General features: G+C 48.4%; 1 protein-coding gene across 1 annotated transcript in view; it reads right to left on the reverse strand.

Moving 5' to 3' along the window:
• Positions 1 to 22,037, reverse strand: part of PPP1R37 (protein phosphatase 1 regulatory subunit 37) — a 39,580-nt gene extending 17,543 nt beyond the window's left edge. Inside the window, exons 1-2 of the mRNA XM_066638766.1 lie at positions 19,024 to 22,037; positions 909 to 1,006 (exon numbers count right to left, since the gene is read on the reverse strand). Of these exons, the coding sequence (XP_066494863.1) occupies positions 909 to 1,006; positions 19,024 to 19,786 (861 nt within the window). The 5' untranslated portion in view covers positions 19,787 to 22,037. The remainder of the gene's footprint in view (positions 1 to 908; positions 1,007 to 19,023) is intronic.
• Between the last annotated feature and the right edge of the window lie 1,244 nt (positions 22,038 to 23,281).

Raw genomic sequence — 23,281 nt, forward strand, 5'->3', positions numbered from 1 at the left:
CTCTTGGGCCCTGGCCGGCCAGTCATTCCTACAGGAGACAGCTCCACTGCCAGACTGGAGTTTAAGCAATGAACATCTCCCCCTCCCCGAACGGCTCTGCACAGGAAAGCGTCCCTCAGCCACTGCTCAACCACCTGCATCTACTGGGAGACAAAAGCTGCTGGAAGGAAAGTTCTGCTCCCTCCTTGTTCTAGAAACAGCATAGATGCAGCGCTTTCTTCACAGGATGCCAACTTCTGCCATCTCGGACAAGTGACTAGGGAAGTGCAAGCTGGATCCAGAGAGCTGGGTTCTAAAATCAAGGCTACCTGCGGGATTGGTTCCTCCCACTGCTTGGAGTAGGCCCCCGGTTCAGACCAGAGGCTTTGCACACACAAAGATCCCATTAAAGGATCTCGGGTAGCAAGACCTCTGGCCTGAAACCAGGGAGAGCTGCTGCCAGAGGAAACAACACTGGAATAGATGGAAATCCACATTCTCTTGACCCCTGCAGGATGCAACAACCATGGGAGGGGAACCAAGGGAAGGGAGTGAAGCTCCACCGAAAGCCAGAATGGCTGCCAGGGGAATCCTCCACATTCCCTGGGCTCCTTGGGCTTGGCCCAGCAACCCCTCTCTCAGGCTGGCAGAGCCAATGTGGGAGTAAGTGGTCTCCCCTTGCCCTTGACTGGTGAATGCTGGATGACTAGAAAAATATGCTGCCCATAAAAATAACCTGCTGGAAACACACATGACCCAATAGCAAGAGAGAAAGAATGACGTTTCTAGAGCAGGTCTCTCTGTTGATGTTATTAGTGGGTTCAGTTCTGGAGGCAGGCAGCTTTTTCGAGGTCATAAAAATCTATCTCCGGCTCCATCAATCAAATCTGATAAATGTTTTTTGACTGGTATACAGGGCAGGCACGTACCTGGATTTGCTTCAGTAGTTTGGGTATCTGTTTGCAGTTTAACTTCTGACAGGCTTGCTTGTAGGCAGCGATAATTTCTTCCACTGTCACATTCTGAGCTGAAAAAAGTGGGAACACACAAAAGAAAGGAGTGATCACACTGACAACTAGAAGCCCATTTGATTTATGTCATCTAATGCAGTGTGCGCAACTCCAGGGTCTTTGGGATTCAACAAGATACAAGTCAACGAAATACAGAAGAAAATAAATTGCCAAAAGTCATATTGCAACTTGCAAGTCACCACTGCTGACTAGCAAATACACAGCAGCAACCAGATTACAATATAGTAACCCGTGTCTCTCATCTTTTTAAGGGCTACTCTCCCTTTAAGGCAGAGAGAGCGCAAGATCTCAGATAACCTCCATGGAGGGGAATTAAACCCCATGCTTGCATGCCTGCCTACAGGAGCCAAAACACACGGAAGGAACAATTATCCAACTTTCCTTGAATTGACAAGCAATCAGTGGAGGAGAGAAGAGAAATATCAGGTGACTGGAAGAAGTCAAGCAAGCGGGGATAGCGCACGCAAGGCATTCTGATGCTTGCCCTCAAAATTAAGTTGCAGTACTGGACTTGAGGGCATCCAGTTCTCAAACACTAGAGTAGTATTCCAATTTCTAGAAGCCAGCATTCCTTTTCCAGGATTTTTCTAGCCCTGTCCAGAAAGCCACAATTTTTGCTGACATTTGCAAATGTTGCATCACAAAATGATTTGACAGAATCCCGACTGCAGTGTTCAGGGAGACGTGGAAACTGAGCACCTCAGCTCAGGTAGCCCAGCTGAAGAACAGAGACTGTTAAAGCACAGAATGTGCATGATCACCTCAAACACATGATGCATGATAATCACAATACACATTTCAAGCATTCAGAGCCATTTCTCATACATTCCCTCAGTAATACAATAATAACGGGGGAAGGACCTGTGCCAGAGGAGAGTAAGAGCCCATGATCCAAAGACGTAAACAAGGTGTGGTTATGGGGCTTGGGTATGCCCAGTAAGATGTGCTTGCTTGTTCGTCAAAACTGCCGAAAGAGACCCAACACGGGGAGGACTATTAAGTCAAAATGCAGAGCACCTGCATTCCATGCAAAAGGCACCAGGCTCAGCCTCTGGTGTCTCAGGTTAAAAGGGCCCCGGACAGCAGAACAGGGAGAGAGCCCTCCCAAGAGACACTTCAGAGGGAGAAGAGGCAGCGCTGGCCAAAAGCGGTCTGGTTTGGCTTGGTACAAGACAGGTTCGTGGGTTCACATGCTGGATCACAGACTGCTCTGGAAAGCCTCCCCCCAACCTTGCTTCAACACAGTCTGGTTCCTTTCCCTCCAAGACCAGCAACTTGTCCGTTTCACTGGCTAGTGCAAACATAGGAAACCATTCTGTACAGAACCAGCGCCCTGGGGTTGACGCCATGGGCTGACCGTGGAACCGTCTCCATGCAAATCAGGACTGAGGTCACAGAGCAAAGGCCTCTCCCCTCATCAGGTAAAGAATGCAGCTTTATTTGCCCAGCTCAACAACCGGATATTATGCTGCCATCATCTGCTAACTGCTTTTAGTGTTTTATTGGTCTGTTGCTGCTCACTCTTCTGTTTTCCAGAAATGCTGTGGTGTTGAAACTTCTGCAGTGATTGCAGTGCAGTGTTTGGCTGTGCTTAACTTGCATTTAATTGGTGAATCACCCTGAAAATAAGTTTTATTCAGAGAAAGGATAAGACACATAAGACAAAATCAAATACATTGGGCCCATCTGCCTGATTCACAGAGGCTGAAGTGTTGAGTTCCTCTGCCTGCAGAATTTGAAGTACTTCAATGAAGAATAATTTAACCATGTGCAGGGAGAGGATATACACCAAGGATACACACAGGCGCACACAGCCTTGCTTTGGATCAGTTTCAGCTGCTCACGCTACCCTATGGAGAACCATCTCCTTTGGATTCTACTTGCTTAAGACTTTGCCTGCCTCCCCGCTTGCCATTTTCCACCTCCCCAAAGGAGGCCATTTTCCGGGCAGACGGCAATTAAGGGCCTGTTATTAAAGTGAGAGATTCTGGCAGCCCTAAAGCATCATCTTCTTGCACACACATGTTCTCAGAAACCAGAATTACGCAGCAGCAGCTTTGTGCCTGACTGGGGAGCCTGGCACTGGCGTGACAACCAGTAAGTTATTTTGAAAAAAACAACCACACACACCCCTCCCCTCGCCCAAGCAGACAGAGACTGACTTGGAACACGCCAGGAGCCTCTGAACAAGCGGCTTGCATCACAAAACAGAGTGTTTTGCACAGGGATCCAATTACAAGGTTGTAATCCGGCCTGGATTACTGAAGCAGAACAATCCCTCTTCCCCCTCTCCGCACCAGCTCAGTTCAGAAAAGGATAATTCTGCCGCTAACGTAATTATTGGGAAAGAGTAGAAATTTCCAAGTGGCTGCGGCTGCTGCACCCTTACATGTTAATGGCTTTTTATTTGCAAGACAAGCATTTGGAAACTAAGAGAAGAAAGAACCCACTCACTTTCACTTCAGATTTCATTTAGTGGCCTGAGGTAAATACCCTTTGGATAGAGAGAACTCTGTGGCAAGCATCGACCAAGCTTTTTCAACAGAGTGGGAATAAGATGGTGAAGTATTATTCATTTCTATAACTACTGAAAGTATGTTTTATGCATGCTGCGGTCTCTAAAGTTTCTTTTAAAAAGGGCAATTGCTAGCCCCCATGACTGTAGGACACTGGTGGTTAAATACAACAGTTCTGCTTGTAAAACATTCAGCTAACAATGGGTTACAGACAGTAACTTCAAGGCACATTTGCCTTCCCCAGGAACATGGAATATTGATGGACTTTCCCCTCCCTTCCAGCCAGGAAAAGCAGGACAAACTCAAGCTACTCAGCTGCTGGAGAACAAGCAACCACATGCCAACAGGCAGACATTCTAGTAGCCAATAGAGATTCCCAGCTAAGTACAGCTACTGACAGCGTGGCCAGCTGCTATAGGAACTCCTGCAGAATTTGCATGGTGCACAGCTGAACACATAGGTGAACTAGGGCTTTCCAGAATGATGGGAGACTGTGTGCCCACGCAGAGCAGGCTTTTCCAGCTTCACGCAGAGCAGCTGAGACAGGGTGAACAGAGGCCAAGAGAGGGCACAGGGCTTCCATGCCTTCAAGAGTAGTGTTGAGAAAGGAACTTCAGCAGGCACCACTCTTCTCCCTTCCAACACAAGTGCACGCCAGCCGCAATTCTATCCCTACACAACCGTGAACAGTGCAAACACCCCTTCCTCCACTATACCTGGTCAGCCCAGGTGAGCGCTGCGTTGACAGAATCCCAAGAACTGCACTTTAAACAAGCTTTTTTGGTGTGCTTTTATATCCTCAGGGTTGAACACACCCTTGCACGGCTACCTGTCTTTCTTGTGGCCTCCAGTTGACTCTTTCTTCCCATCGATTATTCACATTCCACCTTTCCATGAGAAAATGCTCAAGACATCTTAACAGGACAGAAGTTACCCAAAAAGGGGGGGGGGGGACACAGAACACACACAACAGCAGAAATAATTTATTGGCCACCACTTCCTAAAACACAAAGTCTACATGTCAGAAAGTCAACAGTAAGAGCCTTGTGTTACCTAGGTGCTGAAGTCGAAAAGGCTTGCCTCTCATTGCCATCTGCCAATCTTCAAACAGGAACAACCATGTTTTGAAAGTACTTTTCCAAAACACCCAAGAACACTTTATGAAACAGCAAAAGAACTGCAAGACAGGCCAGATTATGACCTCCCACCCCCCCCCCCCAAATTCTGCAGATGGAGAGACGGGGAAGCAAAGCTGAGAGACTAAGAACTTACTTAAGACCATTCAGTGAGATCATGGAAGAGGAAACATTCAAATCAGGGTCAGGATTCAAATCAGGATTCCCTGATTCACAGGTCACTGCTTTAAAGTAGCTGGTTCAACATTTTCCTCCCCTTAAGCCAAAATCCCAGAACTCCTGTCATACTGGGTGCAAAATTTGAAAAAAAAAAATGCTAGTTATAGTTATACAATGTAAGTATGTCACCCAGATGCTGCCAATTTACCTCCATCTATTCTTAGCACAGAAGAGAATTTTTTGTTGTTGCTTAGGAAGAATCCTGCCCAAGCAATTCCCCAGAGGCTTTCAGGATGCCAGGAAGCAATGTGGGAAATGTATAAAAACATATCGTTGCTCTCTCAAACGGAAGCCTCCTGAAGGACGTGGATGCTCCTTGTCTTGCTTAAATGCTGAGTCACTTGTCCTAAGCTTAGCTACAGCCATTCACTCCTAGGGGGTCTCCCCTTTTCCATTTCTTTGTTAGCGGCAAGGAGAAAGAGGTTTGCTTGCCAAGAAGATCACCACATGAGGTACAAACGTTGCACAAGACACAACAGGAGAGATTTCCGGTTTTAAAATGAAGCTTAGAAAAGCAAAAAACGGCCTGTACTTCAACAGGCTGGAAAAAATACACACACCCCCTCACCCCCACTCCCCACATGTGCCACAAACTTCCCAGGGAAACATTTACTCACTCAGATCCTGGCAGGAGACACTTCGGTGGAAAATCCATACAGACAACCCCCTCCCCCCTCACCTGGACCTTCCCCAAGATACACAAATCCATACACTGCCTTGGTTGTAACACTAGTACAGTAAGTTAATTCCTTTCCATTCCCTCTGTCACCTTAAGACACCCAAAATCAGTTTCTATAACCCAGAATAATTTCATTTCGCGGAACAGGCACAAAAGCACACCGTTAAGATGCTTAAGAAGAATGCACAATCAAACAATACGTAGCCCTTAACAACATCCCAAATCCACTCTGTCTTACTGCAAGACCCAACCAGCACTTATTCTGCACTTTTAGTAACAGTGATAAGTTCGGAATCACAAGACTTTACAGTCTTTATTTGCGCACAGCATGGCTCAGTGAAGTCAGTTCTCAATACCCATTTTATAGATAGAGAATTGAGGCTGAACTGAGAATAAAGACTTGATCAAGGCCAATCCTGACCTGATCATTTCCTTCTACATAAGCCAAAGTGCAGTGGCTTTTGAAACCATGCCTTCATGAAGGATTCAGCAAGAAAGTTCTATGTAGAGATATTAACTGATTAAATTGTATGTGTATCCTAGTTGCATTTACTCACCAAGTCTACGTGTATTTACTGGGGAGCCCATCCCATTGAACCAAGTGAAACTTGCTTTTGTGTAAACAAGGCTGGGATCAGGCTGCTGGCTAAGCAATTATCTGTCTAAATAATCCAGGGGTGTCAAACTCATTTCATACAGTGGGCTGAAAAGCTTGCTGAGGGCCAGAAGTGATGTCATAAAGCAGGATCATGACCACAAATAAACACTTTTTCTCACTTAGGAACTCGTTAGCTGCAAATGACAGAACACACACAAATCCTGATCAAATTTTCAAGATATGGGAGAGCCCAATTCATCACATGGGCTGCCCTTTCAACAGTTACAGCTCAGCAGCTGAGAGCAGCTGGTGGTGGTGCTGGGAGAGCCCAAGGGGGAGAGCTTCTGGGGGCCACATCTGGTCCACAGGCCTTATGTTTGACACCCCTGGTGTCTGCTGGTGGAAGGAAAACTCATTGCCAGAAAGAGAGCGACTACCCTGTGAACTCATCCTATCAGCTTGGGAGATGGGGATGTGTGGGAAAAGATGGGGAAAAGGGCAAGATGCCCATGAAGGTGAAATAAAGCATCTTCAAGGGAGTATAGCATCAGATCCCCCATGTTGCTCAAGGCCAAACAAGTAATGTTCAATGCAAACTAAAATCCCTGCTGGCACCGAAGCTAGACTGGGAAGGAACCGCCGCTTAGTGCCAGCACAAGCTTTCCTCACAAGCAGCCAGTTTCAGAGGGACCGCAAGGTGGGTAAGAGTTAAAGACCATCTCCCCACATGCAGCAGACCTAGTCCTCGCCTGCTCATCCTACAGCTACTATCCACACTTGGAGAGAGGAAAAAGTAACAGAGCGCCAACTGCACACAGACTGCAACACAGTGTTTGGCATCTGGGCCAGTGAGCAAGGTCAACCTGGAAGCTCTGTGCAGGGAATACCATGTGACCTGCTCTGGCTACTGATGCATGGGGCATTCCCAGGCTCTTCTGACTGGCTTCCCTGCAGGTGCCAGGCAGGGAATCCCACTGCAACACCAAGCAAGGTGCTTTGCCCTAACTCGCCTGGGTGTGAATTGCGTCCCTGCTGGCTACCCACCTATGTGCATGACATCTGCACACTTCCAATCTGGTACCTCGCCTTCATTCACAGACTCAATTTGCTACAAGAATGCTGCTTCCTTCAGCCATTACCGCATTTATGCAGGCCGGTCAGATGGCATCTTCCCCTGTTTTGAGTTTAACTATCAGGTGTTTGGGGTGTATGGGGTGTTCAGGGAGGGGTAGTACCTCTGGTGTAGCGGCATGTCGTGTCCTTTTAGGGCAGCTCGTCCACCTTTGGTCCCCCCCCCGTCACTCAGCTCTCACCTGTGGCTCCCAGTAGCTGTACCATGTGCAACAGTAGCTTGTAGCACGTGCAACCCCGGGCAACAGCTTCGACAGGCTGGCCAAACCAGGTTGAGGGTAGCCGTCAGGTCACTGACCTTCAGCAAGATTGGGACTTGTCTATCCCGAGCATGTGAAGACAGACTCCGGCGGACTGAGCAGACGAGACTTACTAGAATAGAACCAACGGTCACAAAGGCAGTTTCTGCAAGCAACGTGGTACGCTAAGAGCACGGCAAGACACGAAAGACACCCTGGCCAACCACTGCGCCCAGCCCATCTCTAACCGTCTCAACTTTTGTCCTGCCATTGGAGCAAGACAGAATCTGGGAAGAGAGAGTGAGGCTGACTATGCGCACCTCTCCCTCACTTTAATCCAATTCATGCGCAAGCCTCTTCCCTGGGGGCTGGGGGATAAGAGTCCCTCCGTTTGGCTGTACTTGTCGTAAGAGGCGACTAAACAGCCACTGGGTAGATGGGACTCAGCCTGGGAAGGCAGCTCATCTGAGAGAAGGAAAACTCTGATCCCAAACCTCCACTGCCTTGTGGCTACATCCAGTTATGGAAAAGGCTTCAGGAGCCAACCTCGAGGCAAAATCCAGAGCCAGAGTCCCTGAGGCAGTTCATGGCTGAACACAGTCACGTTCTGGCAACGCCTGCGACGCCGCTGGAACCAACCGTATTGGCCTCTGCCTTTCCATTGGACCATTTCAGCGACATTGAGATGGGGGATTTGCTGCATGGGTAGCTGTCTATCCTCCATATCTACTTTACCCAGGCTTGAAGCATTAGAGAGGACACTGTTCCAGAGTCACTATTCAGAGCACGATACCATAGTCTTCCGAGACTGAAGGATGCCAACAACACAATCAGGTGTTTGTGTGCCTTTTGCTAGAAAATCAAGTCTATTGGCTTTGGCTGACTTCTGAACTTATGTGCCAATTTAGTTGTCAGCTGTGAAAGGAAGCTGTGTAATGTTGCACATCTCCGGTGTCAACATTAAAGGTCACCAGGAATTCATTTTGACAGATGAATGAGAAATAAATTGCTTTGGCAATGAATTCTGGAGGTCCACAACTCTACTGCAGTGGCATCTGGCATTTAGACTGAAGCACCAGATTCTATGGAGTAAGTTCACAGTTGTGTTGAGATTGGGAAGTTTAGCAGGGAAGTTCAGCCTGTGCCTTGCCAACACCCTATTCCGACCACTGGAGGGAACGGGGTGGGGGCGGGCAGCAGATCAGACCCTTAACACTATTGGCCAGGGCAGGTTAAATGAAACACTTGACACTTGTAAAAAGCTCCCAGGACCAGACTCTCTCACCAACCTGAGCAGCAAGTCTCGGTTTCTGGATTCCTTACAAAAGGCCACCCTCACCCAACCCAATAAGAATTCAGGCTGACGTGGATTCTTCCTGGGGGTAAAAGAAGGGAAACATCTACTTCAAGTTACCCCCAAGTATGTGGAGTGGTAGAGCTTTAAGGCATGGTTGTTGGCAACCTTCAGTCTCGAAAGACTATGGTATCACGCTCTGGATGGTGGTTCTGGCACAGCGTCTAGTGTGGCTGAAAAGGCCGATTCGGGAGTGACAATCCCTTCCACACTGGGAGCAAGTGTAGTGTGTCCCTGGTCTGTCTCCCTGGCTATGGGCCTTCCTTCTTTGCCCCTTTGCCTCAGACTGTTGGCCACGTGTCTCTTCAAACTGGGAAAGGCCATGCTGCACAGCCTGCCTCCAAGCGGGCCGCTCAGAGGCCAGGGTTTCCCACCTGTTGAGGTCCACTCCTAAGGCCTTCAGATCCCTCTTGCAGATGTCCTTGTATCGCAGCTGTGGTCTACCTGTAGGGCGCTTTCCTTGCACGAGTTCTCCATAGAGGAGATCCTTTGGGATCCGGCCATCATCCATTCTCACAACATGACCAAGCCAACGCAGGCGTCTGTTTCAGCAGTGCATACATGCTAGGGATTCCAGCTCGTTCCAGGACTGTGTTGTTTGGAACTTTGTCCTGCCAGGTGATGCCGAGGATGCGTCGGAGGCAGCGCATGTGGAATGCATTCAGTTTTCTCTCCTGTAGTGAGCAAAGAGTCCATGACTCGCTGCAGTACAGAAGTGTACTCAGGACGCAAGCTCGGTAGACCTGGATCTTGGTATGTTCCGTCAGCTTCTTGTTGGACCAGACTCTCTTTGTGAGTCTGGAAAACGTGGTCGCTGCTTTACCGATGCATTTGTTTAGTTCGGTATCGAGAGAAAGAGTGTCGGAGATCGCTGAGCCAAGGTACACAAAGTCATGGACAACCTCCAGTTCATGCGAAGAGATTGTAATGCAGGGAGGTGAGTCCACATCCTGAACCATGACCTGTGTTTTCTTAAGGCTGATCATCAGTCCAAAATCTTGGTAGGCCTTGCTAAAACAATCCATGTGCTGCTGGAGATCTTTGGCAGAGTGGGTAGTGACAGCTGCATCGTCGGCAAAGAGGAAGTCACGCAGACATTTCAGCTGAACTTTGGACTTTGCTCTCAGTCTGGAGAGGCTGAAGAGCTATCCGTCTGATCTGGTCCGGAGATAGATGCCTTCTGTTGCAGTTCCAAAGGCATGCTTCAGCAGGACAGCGAAGAAAATCCCAAACAAGGTTGGCGCAAGAACACAGCCCTGCTTCACTCCGCTTCGGATGTCAAAGGGGTCTGATGTGGAGCCATCGAAGACAACAGTGCCTTTCATGTCCTTGTGGAAGGATCTGATGATGCTGAGGAGCCTGGGTGGACATCCAATCTTGGGGAGAATCTTGAAGAGGCCGTCCCTGCTGACCAGGTCGAAAGCCTTCGTGAGATCTATGAAGGCTACAAAGAGTAGCCATACACTTAAGCCATACACTTAAGCATACACTTAAGTTAAGCATACACTTAAGCATACACATAAGCTTAAGCCATACACTTAAGCCATACATTTAAGGCATACACTGCTCATATCAGTCCCAGCAGCAACCTTGCTGAAGTCATACAAGTGTCTCGTCAGCACCTGCATGACACATTTCGGAACCCCACATGTGCTGTCTTGGGCACCACTGAAGGAAAGCAGGATGTAACTCCAAATAAATGCATGCTCCTGGATAACACTGACAGGCATACCTAGTGCAACTGAATGGACTGTGGGAAGGCAGCCAAGTTTTACAGCAGAAACTGCACACCCCGGAAAGAAAGGATGACAATCAACAGCAGAGTCAGGAGGAAGATGTGTTCATTAGGTGGTCTTTTCTGTAACAGCAACTGACACCATAATTGTTAGGAAGCACCAGGCAACCGGGAAAGGATGCAAGCAAACTTGAAGCAGTGCCTCTGTCTCCAGTCCCTCTCGATCTAGAGTTTTCCGACTTGCGGCCCCAGGTCCTTCCCCGCAGGCCCAGTTCTTGACATTTCATCTCCCACTTGGGCAACAGTATTGTTTGTCCCTGCACAAAGCCAAATGATTTTCCATCTGGGATGGCAGCCAAGAGTCATGACCCAGACGTTAACCCCTTCCTGGTTTCTTCCTTGGCAAGCCTGCTCTTTTGCAAGCAAACGAAGCCAAGCCAGCAAACAAAAGTTAACACAGGTGTTGGCTGGGGAAGAGAAGAGCGGTGAGGAGAACGTGGGAGGGTACAGAATGCCTGGTCCAAGAAAAAGGAAGACGTGTCCCCTCAAACAGTGAGAACACCCTAAACCCGACCAGAACTGCACAGGCTGAAGGTAACCTAAGCCATCTTTTGAGCAAGGCGGGAGCACTACCAAATGCAGCACGTGCCACGTGGCCAAATGGCACACTGTTCCACTCAGTAACATACAGCAAAACCTGCCCAGCACCAGGACACTCAGCATTCTCTGGTGCTGCCCTACCTCAGTGGCTGGAGCTGGCAGAGAAACACAATGGACAGGCATCCGGACGTTTCCCCAAAGGAAAGGCTGGGCACAAATGCAACAAACCCTTCAAAGCTCTTGAGACAAGGAGGCCCCTATGTGCCCCCTCCCAAAAAACCGCACCCTTTTATTCTTATTTAACTCTGAGAGTTACTACTGGCACCTACTATAGGTTACGCTGTCAACCAGCGGGATTAAGTGAGGGGAGAGACCAACAGTGAATAACTTGTTATTTCCTGGCTCTCATCAGAAAGGCAAACTGCCTTCCCAAATAAGAAGAAAAGGCGCTCCAAGTTTGTTCTGCAAGTCCACAGACTTCGCAGAGCCTCTGAGCTGAGTAAGCTGGATGGGGCTCTGCTTACACAAGGCACCCCAGGGAAAACATTCACTGTCATGACCAGACATGACTCAGCTGAAAGGCTTTGAGGCAGGAGGCCCTCTGGAAAGGCAACTCTTCAAACTGCGCCGACAACATGAGTGGAGCTCACAGTGTTCCACACACCAAGGCAGGCCCACAAGCAGAAGCAGTCTCAAATTCAGCACTGCAAGACTGAGGACCCAAGGGGGGGGGAAGGTTCCTATATCCTGATGTGGAGTTTGCAAACTGCTCTTGCTACTCACAAGTAAAATGAGGCCAGCTAACGCTGAAGCCTATTTTTGGTTCTGGAGGTAAGGATGACAATCACAACTGCCTTGGACAGAGCCTGCGCAATCTACAATTCCAATAAAGAATAGACACAAATAAACCTCCTGTGCTTTGCCATTTATCTCAGGCTGCAGGTGTGAGGGTGGGGAAGGCAGACTGTCTTGCACAGCTGGTGGGTCGCTTTTGGCTGGGTGGGTCCACAGGCTATCCTACCCCCAGCCCAGCGTCCACAGCTTCCACTCTGCTACAATGCTGAATTCACAATACCTACCACCATTTCCTTTTTATTTACCAGTAGAATATATCTCTTTTTTTAGAAGGAGAACAGAGAAAGGAACTTCTCCAACGCCCATTTGGTTCCAGGTTTTGCTTCTCTGTAGTGGCAGCCAGCAAAGGGAAGTACGTAGCACCAGGTGTGTTGGTGGGGATGTGTCAGAGTCCTATCTCCAGTCCTCTAAGTGTTCCCTGCCACCTCTATTGCTGCTTTGATCAGTTATCATTTATCAGAAATGGGCCTGCACACTTTGCAAGCCAGCCAAATGCAGCTGAATAGCCACGTACAGCACCCCGCCAAGACCACACCAAGTCCCCTGGTTTTACTGTCAGCCTCAGGCAGCAACAAGAAGATGGCTATCAGGCCCTCAAAGGGCCACAAGACACACCTCAGTGGCTTCTTTTGGGCATCTGGTGAATCACAAGCAGCTCAGGCCTGCATCGTACCATAGTGCTGGAGAGGAAAACACAAGCGCACGATGGTTGCTTACACAGTAGCTGAGGCAAAGTTCAGCATGAATCCAGCAGCTGGCATAGGGCAGAACTGGTTGCAAGATAGATCCCAAGCTTGTTTTTTGTTTTTTTTAAAGCTCATACAGTAAGCTGGTTCACAGCTTCAGCATCCTTTTCAGTCAAACCCAGTGCATAGAGAGACATTGCCTCAGATCAGACAAGCAGCAAAGGTCTTGGGGTTGAGGACGATTATCTTCCTAACAGGACTTGGCAGGTGTTGAGAAAAATCAGGAACCAAAACAGTGTAGGCAACACACAGGCACACAACTGAAAAAGACAGGAGATGGGGCAGCATTTGCTGAGATGCCTGCCAGAATGTCTGGACACAGAAATTGGCTGCTGCGGTTAAATCAAGAAACCTGAGAAGCTTAAGGAGGAGGCAACTCTTCAGAAGTGACAAAAACCCCAACTATTACTTGGAAGAAAGACAACCATTCCTCTTGGCTGCAGCCTTGATTTTCATGGACACCTTGCAGAACACCCCCTCCAAAACACAGCTGCAGCAGCCAAGCACCGTTTACCACTCCGGCCCCTGTGTGTAAAACTGATAGTCGACGGTGCCACTCTTGTGGAGCCAACTCTCTCCTTGCTGGCCCGGTGTGGCTGCAGCCAACCTGGGGCCTGTGCCACCAATGCAAAGCCGGACTTCTGGACACATTCTGCTGAGTGGACATGAAGATAAACAGCACAGAACTAAACACTTGCCATTTGAACAGCGTGCCAGATGAACAGCATACCACTCCCCTGTCTGGTGGTGGTGAAAGCCTCTCAAGCTGCGGGCAACGCAAGCAGGTGGTTTACCTTATAACAGGAAGCTGTGTGAATGTGTAACAGTGGCAGGCTTGCGTTTTTCACAGACCCCTTGCAGGTGACTGGATGAGACCACAGAGGCCTCCAAGGTGGTCTGACTGCCCATATGCTGCCCCACCTTCACACCCCTGCTTGCGCCTCACCATCACTGGATGCCAGAGGAGGGAGGAGCAGAGCCCCAGGTTGTCCTCAACTTCCTAAGGCCAGGGAAATATTATGACTACAACAAAGACTAATGCCTGGCGTGTATGTGGTGCTCTAGGGCGTTCAAAACAACTTCAAAACATTCTCTCAAAAACATTCACAACGCAAACCTGAAAGGTAAAGTTGGAATTACATCATATGGCAGGTGCGGGAGACAGAGGCTGGGAGTGGCTTGCCAGGGATCCGTTGTTGAGTTCACAGCAAAGGCAAAATCTGAATCCAGGCCTTCCCAGTCACATCATGCCAGTTTTTGGACAGAGAGCAAGGCTCCCTTGGCTGCTGCTGGCAGGCAGAAGGGGGGATGAGTAGATGCCCTGGGCTTCTCAAATGGCTGCTCACTCAGGAGAGCTCCACTTACCCCTTCCAAGACAGAACCTGCAATATTGCCACAGCCAACAGAACTACCCTTCCCTCACTTCCATTCCTTCCACAATGCTTCTCTTCAACCACTCTACAATTCCACAATGTTAGCCCTCACTCCTGCTTGTACCATCCTTGCTAATATTTTAAATATTTTCAACAAAAAATGTTTCTTGTTTTACATAGTGATTACATCTGCCCAACAAGCTGAGCCTCCTATTGCTGTTTGTTGTGTCATGTTCCTGGTCTTGCTGCTTGGCTAGCAGGTGTCCAGGGATCCCACAACTACCACCAGACACCACCTCAAGTACCACTGGTGGTACCCGTACTGGTTGAGAAACTTCCACAATGTTATTTGAACGGTTTTGGTTTCACAAATCTTGCTGACTGTTTGACTTCATTTGGCTCCAGAGGAACTTCAAGGAGGCTACCAGCCACATATAAATCAAGAGCAAAACCAACATAGATTCATGTGTTTTTAATATGTTTTTATCTGTGTTAAATCATGCTTTTTAAAATTGTTTTTACATGTTGTAAGCCGCCCTGGGTCCCTTTCAGGGAGAAGGGCGGGATACAAATAAAGTTTATTATTATATTATTACGTATTATTATTATTATACTGAAAGTTAGATCTGGAGTCAATTCACGGTGCCAGGGCAGCTACTACTGTTGTTAAAACTACTACTGTAGGGGAAAGAAAACGAAGGGCGGAAGCTTTCCATGAGAACACATGATTCACACAAGGCTCAGCTCGATCAGAACTGCTGGCACAGGGAGAGAAAAAACTATTCTGGTTTTCAACAGGGTGGTGCAGAATCCTTCAGCAAGCTGAGTCCCAAATTCCAGAGCCAAGCAGAACGTGTGAAAAATTTCTAGCAAGTTGCTCTGAAATGCCAACACTGTGAAGGAGCCAGGCTGAGCGCAAACGTCACAAGCAGCCAGCCTTCCTATAATCCAGTTTAACTGCGCACTGGATACTGAAAGTGGAATTAATACATCAGAGGGCTCCAACCTTCTCTGTATGAATCAATCACTGCTTTGCGGTTAACAACTGCTTCTGTGAGCCGCACAGCCACATGTGATGGAAGTATGACTAACCACAAAAGATGGGCACTTTTGCAAAAATATTATACATGCTGCCCTCAACGCAGAGCTCTGCGAGTTCCCCAATGCATTTAGCATGTTCTCACAAGCAGCCCATACAGGTAAAGGAACACACCCAGTGAACTACTGAAGCAAACAGTCGATTCCACAGATTCATATGACACACAATATTGCTGGGACTACACTTGCCCAAGGTGAATACCAATCCAAGAATCTCTGAACTAGCAGAATGAGGCACCCCCAACTCAAAGTCAGAAATATGTACCCCAGCACCCTCTCACTCACTGCCTAAGCTCATGTGCAGACAGATGTACCTGGCTTCTCACTGTAGAAAGTTTTCTGAGCTCATGGTTGCAAAAAGCATTTGAACAGACCAGAAATATGGAAGCTAAAAACTGGCCGAAATCCATAATTTTGACAACTACTGCAATTTGACTCAACACAATATTTACTTCTGAAAATATTTGTAGTCCACCCATCCACTCCCAAAAGGAACCACCAGGGTGGCTAATAAAACTTTCAGCTACAACAGGGGAACCACAATGAACACATCAAAATGCGGTACAGTGGGATACCACAAAAACCAAGAAGCAGCAGCGACAGAAAGTCAATCAAAATAAATGTATTTGCATTGTCTGCTTGAAGGCCGTATCTCCATGATGGCCCTCCAGACCAAGCAAGCTCTCCTACCCCAGCCAAGGCCTCTCTAGTTCATAACTGGGTCAACTTGGCATTACAGTCACAAACAACTCTCGTGCAACATAAAACTGGTATTACAGCTTTTCCTGGATGTCCATAACCACCCACGAGCAGTAATCAGAAACAGGATACATACCAAATCTCATCTTGATGAGATCCCCCCCCCCAAGTTTTGTGTGTTTTTTTAATCTTAGAATTAGAAAATTTGTCACTGTACCCGTGTACACAAGTACAACAAAATTAGGTCCTTTCACAAGGTAAAACAAGACAAAACCAAAACAAAACAATACAACAAGGTCAGACAGACCTATCATTAATCTTCCTCAATGATACAAAGATCAACCTGTCACAACAGTTTGGTTCTGATAGGAAGATGCATATCTTGCACTCTACCCCGCCCTGCCATGCACCTTGATTTTATTACTTCTGCTTAAGCCATTTCTGTCCACCATTGCATATATGCAACAGGGACCAAATGTGTACACCTGTGAGTCAGGCAAAAATGGGTTAAATGCAACCCAGTTTGCCATTTCGCCTGAACCAACAAGCCACAGATGATGTTTTGCAAGCCAACCAGAATTGCTCAGCAATTTCAAGCAACATGGAGGTAAAAGACAAACTTGTTCCTGCAATGGTTTGGTATTACATATGAACTCAAGTAGTGTAGCTGGGAACATATTTACATTGAACTCTGCCTAAAAACATTCCCATTCTAGATTTTATCAGGGCAGGACAGCGTTAAGGGGCACAATTCTAAGAACCAGAGTACTGGGAAAGCAGGATAACTTGTACAATACCACTATGCCCATCATCACACACCTTTTCCTCTCCTTTCCCCCAGTAACTTCTGAATAACTGCAATAAAATACAAAAAGCACAACCACCTCATATTCTAAACACCTGCACAACATGCCTGCCTGCAATACAGTTGTCATGTTGCAGTTTACAGGTTGAAAAATAGTCTTGCGTGCATGCACTAAGTACCAATATGCTGGTATCAAAAGATCTCAGGAATGCATTTTTTAGATCCTGAAGACTGTGCAACAGAAAGAGAAAAATCCCAATAGAGAGGCATCAAAGAGACTAGAAAATTTTACTATAACACTGACCATCATCATTCACCAAGTGCCCAGAACTTTCCCATCCCTGTGTTATCAGAGTTGTGTTTCTTGTTTCACTATTGCAAAATGTTCAATGACAATTTCTCAACAAAATAAACTTTTCAAGTGACCTGAGACTGCGAAATTATTTTTATACTGGTTAACAGAGCCAACAAAACAGCAATAATTTATGGAGAACAGAAAGAGGAAAAAAAAGAACAACTCAGAGCAGAGGAAGTTGGGGGCCCAGGGTTCAAATCCCTGTTCAGTCAGGGATTTACTGGGTACCCAACCTTGGCCAAAACACTCATATTCAGTTTCTGAACTACTGTACAAAATGGCTCATCTCACGGAACTGTTGCAAAAAAAGATAAGGTCCTTAAACAGTTGGCTCATTAACAATGACTGTGATAACCATGCAAGTTCAGTAATTTTTGAACTAACCATTTGCCATGTTTGCAGGTTTTATGACATTCCCTCCGCCCCGCCCCATTCATTCTGGTAGTGGAAGATACTTTCCCCTCTCAACATGAAAGTCACAAAGAAGCTCAACCCATTTTGATCTGAAACTCTTCCTCAAGGGCAAGGCAAAGAGAACTTTCCCAGGGACCAGACTTCTCATTAGGAGGAATAAATTTTTCTGCTTTGTACCAGTCTGAGGCTTGCCTTTGTTTCATGTAAACGCAAGGTGAGGGCTTAGGCATTCACTTTGCTAGCCTTGAAGAGTTACAGAAATGAGAGGCTTCCTTCAAGGAAGCATTAAAGGTTTTCCCAACCTGGCACAAGTATTCGACAAGTTCCAACCAAGGCTTTCATTCTGCTCAAGAAGTTCAGAACCAGGGCTGCCAACTTCTTTGCTATCCTTGTTCCTTTACCAGGAGCTAGACATGGACAAATTCAGCAGAGAAAGCTCTCTCTCTCTCTCTCTCTCTCTCTGTACTAAAAACTGTGCTTTTCACTTCGGCATATATTCAGTTGCACAAGAACAGGGCCAGTAAAAAAAGGTTAACAGCCCTGTTCAAAGGCAAGGCAGGCCTTTCAAGCCCTGAATAACCTAGGCTGAGCATACCTTAGGCAACATAGGCTCAGGGCACAATCCTAACCAACTTTCCAGCACTGACTTAGCCACAATGCAGCCCCAAGGTAAGGTAAATGAACATGCCCTTACCTTGAGGAGGACTTCTTGACTGCCTCCCCACTGCAGGACGCAGTGCATGCCACACTGGCACAGCTATGTCAGTGCTGGAAATTTGGTTAGGATTGTGCCCTCAGATATACACTCCCAGCCCCTAAGGTCAGCTGAAGGGACTTCCTTCATATTTCCAAATGTACTCTGTCCACAGAAATGACTTCTCTGTTAGCGCACCCGCAGTATGGAACACTCTTGATTCCATGGGGATGAAGCTGTAGCTCTACGGTAGAACACATGCCTTGCATATTTAGTCCCTGGTATCTCTGGATAAGGTGGAGGAAAAACCCAGCTGAGACCCTAAACAGCAGCTGTCAGTCTGAGCCTCGTGGACCAGAGCTCTCATGATACAGTCTACACCTTCCAAGAGAAATAACTGAAATTACTACTGTGTGGTAATAAACAACTGATCAATGGGGCAGGCAAAGCTCTTGTAAAAGATAGAGATTTTCTTATCTTTACAGGAGCCTTCCCTGCCCCATTAATCAGTTGTTTATTACCTCACTGCAGTTATTTCAGGGTTTTTTTTATCATATATTTATTTTCACTGCATTTTATTGTTTTCTTGTTTATAATCATGAATCAATTTGAACTCTGGACGCAAAACAAAAAACACACTGAAACACAAACAACAGGTGTCACACTTGCAAGCCGCCAAGTCAGCAAGCCAGATAACTGGCCTAGACCTGCCCGCCCCAACCCCAGGATGACAAGATGGGTTTGTAGAAGAGGCGACACTCACTCACCATGCCGCCAAGGATCTTTGGGCTCCACAGCACCAGAAACGATGTCTTCATCAGAAGGGAAAGTGACATGCTTGGCCCCAGGCTTGAGTTTGCCATCTTCAGCAGAAACCTGACCTGATTGGTTATCCCCGGGATTCTCTCTGCTTGTTGCTTCCAAGCCCAAACAACCGTTCTGAGAAGTAGAGCTAGATTTTTCCTGCAAATGGTTGTTCTGCTGGGAAGATTTTTCAGTGTCCCTAAGGCACTCTTGGGCAGTCACAACAATCAAAGAGGGGTTACTACAGGTCACCTTGTTCACCCGGGACTCCTCCTGCAGCGGGTGGCTCAAAGTCTCTTTCCCTGACGGCTGCAACTGGTTTTCGGCCCCATCGCAACTTACAGTCTTTTCTGAGTCTTCCTTCAGAGAGCACGCAATAGAAAGGTCCACCATATCTCCACCAGGGTGACCTCCCGGAGTAGGAGGGTTGTGCTGGAAGTGATGACTCTCCGTATTTGGAAGATGTGCAGGAAAGTCCAAAGCACCCTGATGTTCTGTCCCACCTTGGCTGCTATCTTGGGAGGCAGCCCAGGGATCAGAACCCCTCAAGAGAGTCTCCCCTTCCTTCGACACTGCTGGAGGTGGCGGTAGTAACAGTAGGAGGTGGTCCCCCTCAACAATCTTCCCTTGCTGTGGCTGCTGCACAGGGGCAGCCTGCACACACTCCATGGCCAGGCAGGTGAGGGAGGTGTCGGGCAGAGGGGGAGCTCCGTCTTCCCTTCTCATGGACCCCCTGGAGTCATTACTTGAGGGTGAAACTCACCCCTCCTGTCCCACCCTTTTCTAGTGACCCTCACCTGGAGATGAAAGGCTACTGAAGTGTCCAGGCTCTTCCCTCCCAGGTATGGAAGGAGAACAGACCAGGTTCTCGGTGGGTCAGGGAAAGAGCCTATATGGACCATGAATGAAGAATGCGACCAGCTTGAGGGGAAGGGGGGCAACCCTCTCTTTGCAGAAAGAGGAATGAAGCCCCTACTTGGGACAGGAGCAAGTCATTCACTATGAGGACAAGAGAGAGAATTAAGGGCACTCCTTGGACTGGAATTTGGGGGGTTGTTTTCCAAGAAGAAAGAGGGACTTGGTGAGGGCACAGAAATTATTTCCTGGTTCAAAAAATTGAAATACTTCCTTGCCCAGTTGGTTTCCTCCAATTAGCAGAAAATAATGAAGTCTTCGTGTCTGTATGAAGAGCTAGGTGTTTTAATTAATACCTACAGGATAAACTGGAGAAAAAAGTGGGGCAACATCTGCTCCAGCAACCCAGGAGGAAAAAAAAGAGTACTTTTGAAAAATGAAGGGGACCGTATTACAAAAAAAGAAAGGGTCCAGTGTGCCCATGGAATCTGTTATCAGATTATCTGTTATCTTTTATCACCCCTAACAGGGAGCAAAATAAAAATAGTGCCTATTGTACTCTTAATAAAGATAAATCAATAAAACCCCTTTATGAAGGGGAAAGTCAAGGGGTTTTAAATAGCTACAAAAAAAGTGAGCACGAACCTGTCCCTGGCAGGAGAAGGAGTGAAAGGGAACCAAGACCTGCTCTGTAGGTTCACAAATAAAAAATAAATATCCAACTTTTGCAGGGAGAGGGGTTGGAAATAACACCTGCAGCAGAGGAATGAGAGGTTGGGAAATAAATACCTTGGGGGGGGGCCGAAAATGCTTGTCAAAGGGCCAAAGGCTGTCTTTTGGTGGGGGACTGGATCAGAGGAGTCCCTGCCTGAGGAAAAGGGTGCAATTCCTTTTCTGGCCCAAGGGAGGGAAAGGTTGGAAGTAACACCTACAGGGGATAAATGGGGGGACGGGACGCTCCACTGCTGGGGATCAGGAAAGGGGAATGGAAGGCTCAGCAAGTGTCCATGGGGAGGAGAACTTGGGGAAATAAATGCCCTCGTGGGGGGCGGGGAGAAGATGACTGTCAAAAGGCCAAAGGATATTTTGGGGGAGCTGCCTGAAAAAAGGGTGCAACTCCTTTCCTGGACCGAGGGAGGGATTGGAAGCAATGTATTGGGGGGCTCCACTGCTGGGAGGCAGGAGAAGGGAATGAGAGGCTCAGCAGGTATCCATGGGGGGGAGAAGTTGGGGAAATAATTACCCACAAAGGGGGGATAGAAGATGCCTGTCAAAGGGTCAAAAGCTGTTTTGGGAGGGGGCTGCCTGAGGAAAAGGGTGCAACTCCTTTCCTGGCCTGAGGGGGGGTTGGAGGTAATCAGTGCAGGGCTTCACTGGTGGGGGGCAGGAGAGAGGAATGGGGGGCTCAGCAGGTGTCCAGTTTGGGAGGAGAAGAGTCAGGGGGGCAGAAGATGCCTGTGAAAGGGTCAAAGGCTTTGGGGGAGACTGGGGGGTCTGCCTGAAGAAAAGGCAGGCTCCTTCCCTGGCCTGAGGGAGGTGTTGGAAGTGAGACCTGCAAGGGCTTAGTGGGGAGGGGGCTCCACTGCTGGGGGAGGAGTGGGGGGCTCAGCAGGTGTCCAGCCTGGGGGGCTGACTCTGGCCAGGTCAACGGGGGAGCAGAAGAAGCCCGTCAGAGGTCCAAAGGCTTTGGGGGGGCTGCCTGAGAAGGGTACAACCGCTGGGGGGGGGCAGAAGAGGCCTGCCGGAGGGCCAAAGGCTCTGGGGGCTGCCTGAGGAAGGGCAGACCTTCCCCGGTCGAGGGAGAGCTGGAGGCGACTCTGCAGGGCCCAGTGGGGGCTCCACTGCTGGGGCTCAGCAGGGCCTCACTGGGGGGAGGGGGCAAAGGTGCCCGTCACAGGCAGTGGGGGGCCTGCCTGAGGAGGGGGCGCGCCTCCTTCCCTAGCCTGGGGGGAAGGCGGGCCTGGGGGAAGGTCGAGCGGGGCTGCTACGCACCGAGCCGGCTCCAGGCGCGGGGGGAAGAGGGAGCCCCAGCCAGCCAGCCAGCGGCCCGCGTCGCCCAGCCAGGAGCAGACCCGAAGGAAGCCTCCTCCGCCGCCGCTGCCTCTTCGTGTCTTTTTTCCTTCGCTCGCCGCCGTAGCAGCAGCAGCAGCGAGTGCGCCAGCGCTCTGCGCATCCGCCGCCGCACTTTCGACACGAGCCCCGCCGCCTCCTCCAGGAGGGTTAAAAAAAACCGTGGCGACTCCCGGAAGGGGGGACGCGCGAGGGCCACGAGCGCCCCCCCCGGACGTCCTCCCCGCCCCTTTATTTTTTTTCGCTCCACTCAGTCCCGGAGTTCAAATGGCGAATCGGCCGCCGCGGTTGCGCCACTGACTCCACCTTCCTCTGGAGACGTCATCAAAAACACGGGAGCCACGCCCACTCGCTCCCCCCGCCCACCAAGAGGTTCTGCGCTTTGAGCGCCGCAGATTCGACGCGTGGAATTTCCTCCTCCGCGAGTGGCGCGGCGCAGCTTCAAAAAAACCCCTCAGGAAATTCGCCCGCTTTTTTCTTAAGTGCGACGTTGAAAACTCTCGCTCAGGGAAGCGGAGATAAAGAGGAGGTTGGAGTCGAATGTGCGAACGGCGAAAAGGGGACTGAGGAACACGTAGAACCGCCTGATCCACGACGTGAGCCTCACGCGCTTCTCGGTCATCCTCCTCAGCGACCTCAATGGAGGGGGGAGTGCGTCTGTGTGCGCACGCGCTGTGCCTCTTCGCCACGGACTCCGCAAGCCCTTTGGGCTTACCATAGAGTTCACAGTCCTCCCATTGCCAGAGTGGTCAAAGAAAAGCAAGGTAGATCAGAACAGTTCAGAGTCACACGCCCATTGTCCTCATGCAGAACTTGAGGGACTGAAATTTTTATTATACTATGTATATGATATATATAATGATTATACTTTATATAAAGTATACTTTATATAAAGTATAATAATTATGTATATCATATTCATAGTATAATAAAAAATTTCAGAATAATATAGTATAGTATACTATATATACTATAACACAGCGGTTCTCACACTTTTAGCACCGGGACCCACTTTTGTAGAATGAGAATCTGTTGGGACCCATCAAAAGTGATGTCATGACCAGAAGTGACATCATCATCATCAAGCAGGGAAATTTTTTCGCAATCCTACCTGACGCCTGCTTACCTGTCTCAGACCCGCTCCCAAGAAAAGACACTGTTTTGATGGTTGCTACGGGTTAACAGAGAAGGGGGAAAGAAGACAGGGAAAGAATGAACTTAGGGGAAATCTCAATTAACTGCTCTGCTAAAATGTCAAGGTAGTCCTTTCAGTTGGCAATGTTTCTTGGCAAACTA

Source organism: Tiliqua scincoides, chromosome 10, assembly GCF_035046505.1.
Source record: "Tiliqua scincoides isolate rTilSci1 chromosome 10, rTilSci1.hap2, whole genome shotgun sequence".
Classification (NCBI taxonomy): domain Eukaryota; kingdom Metazoa; phylum Chordata; class Lepidosauria; order Squamata; family Scincidae; genus Tiliqua; species Tiliqua scincoides.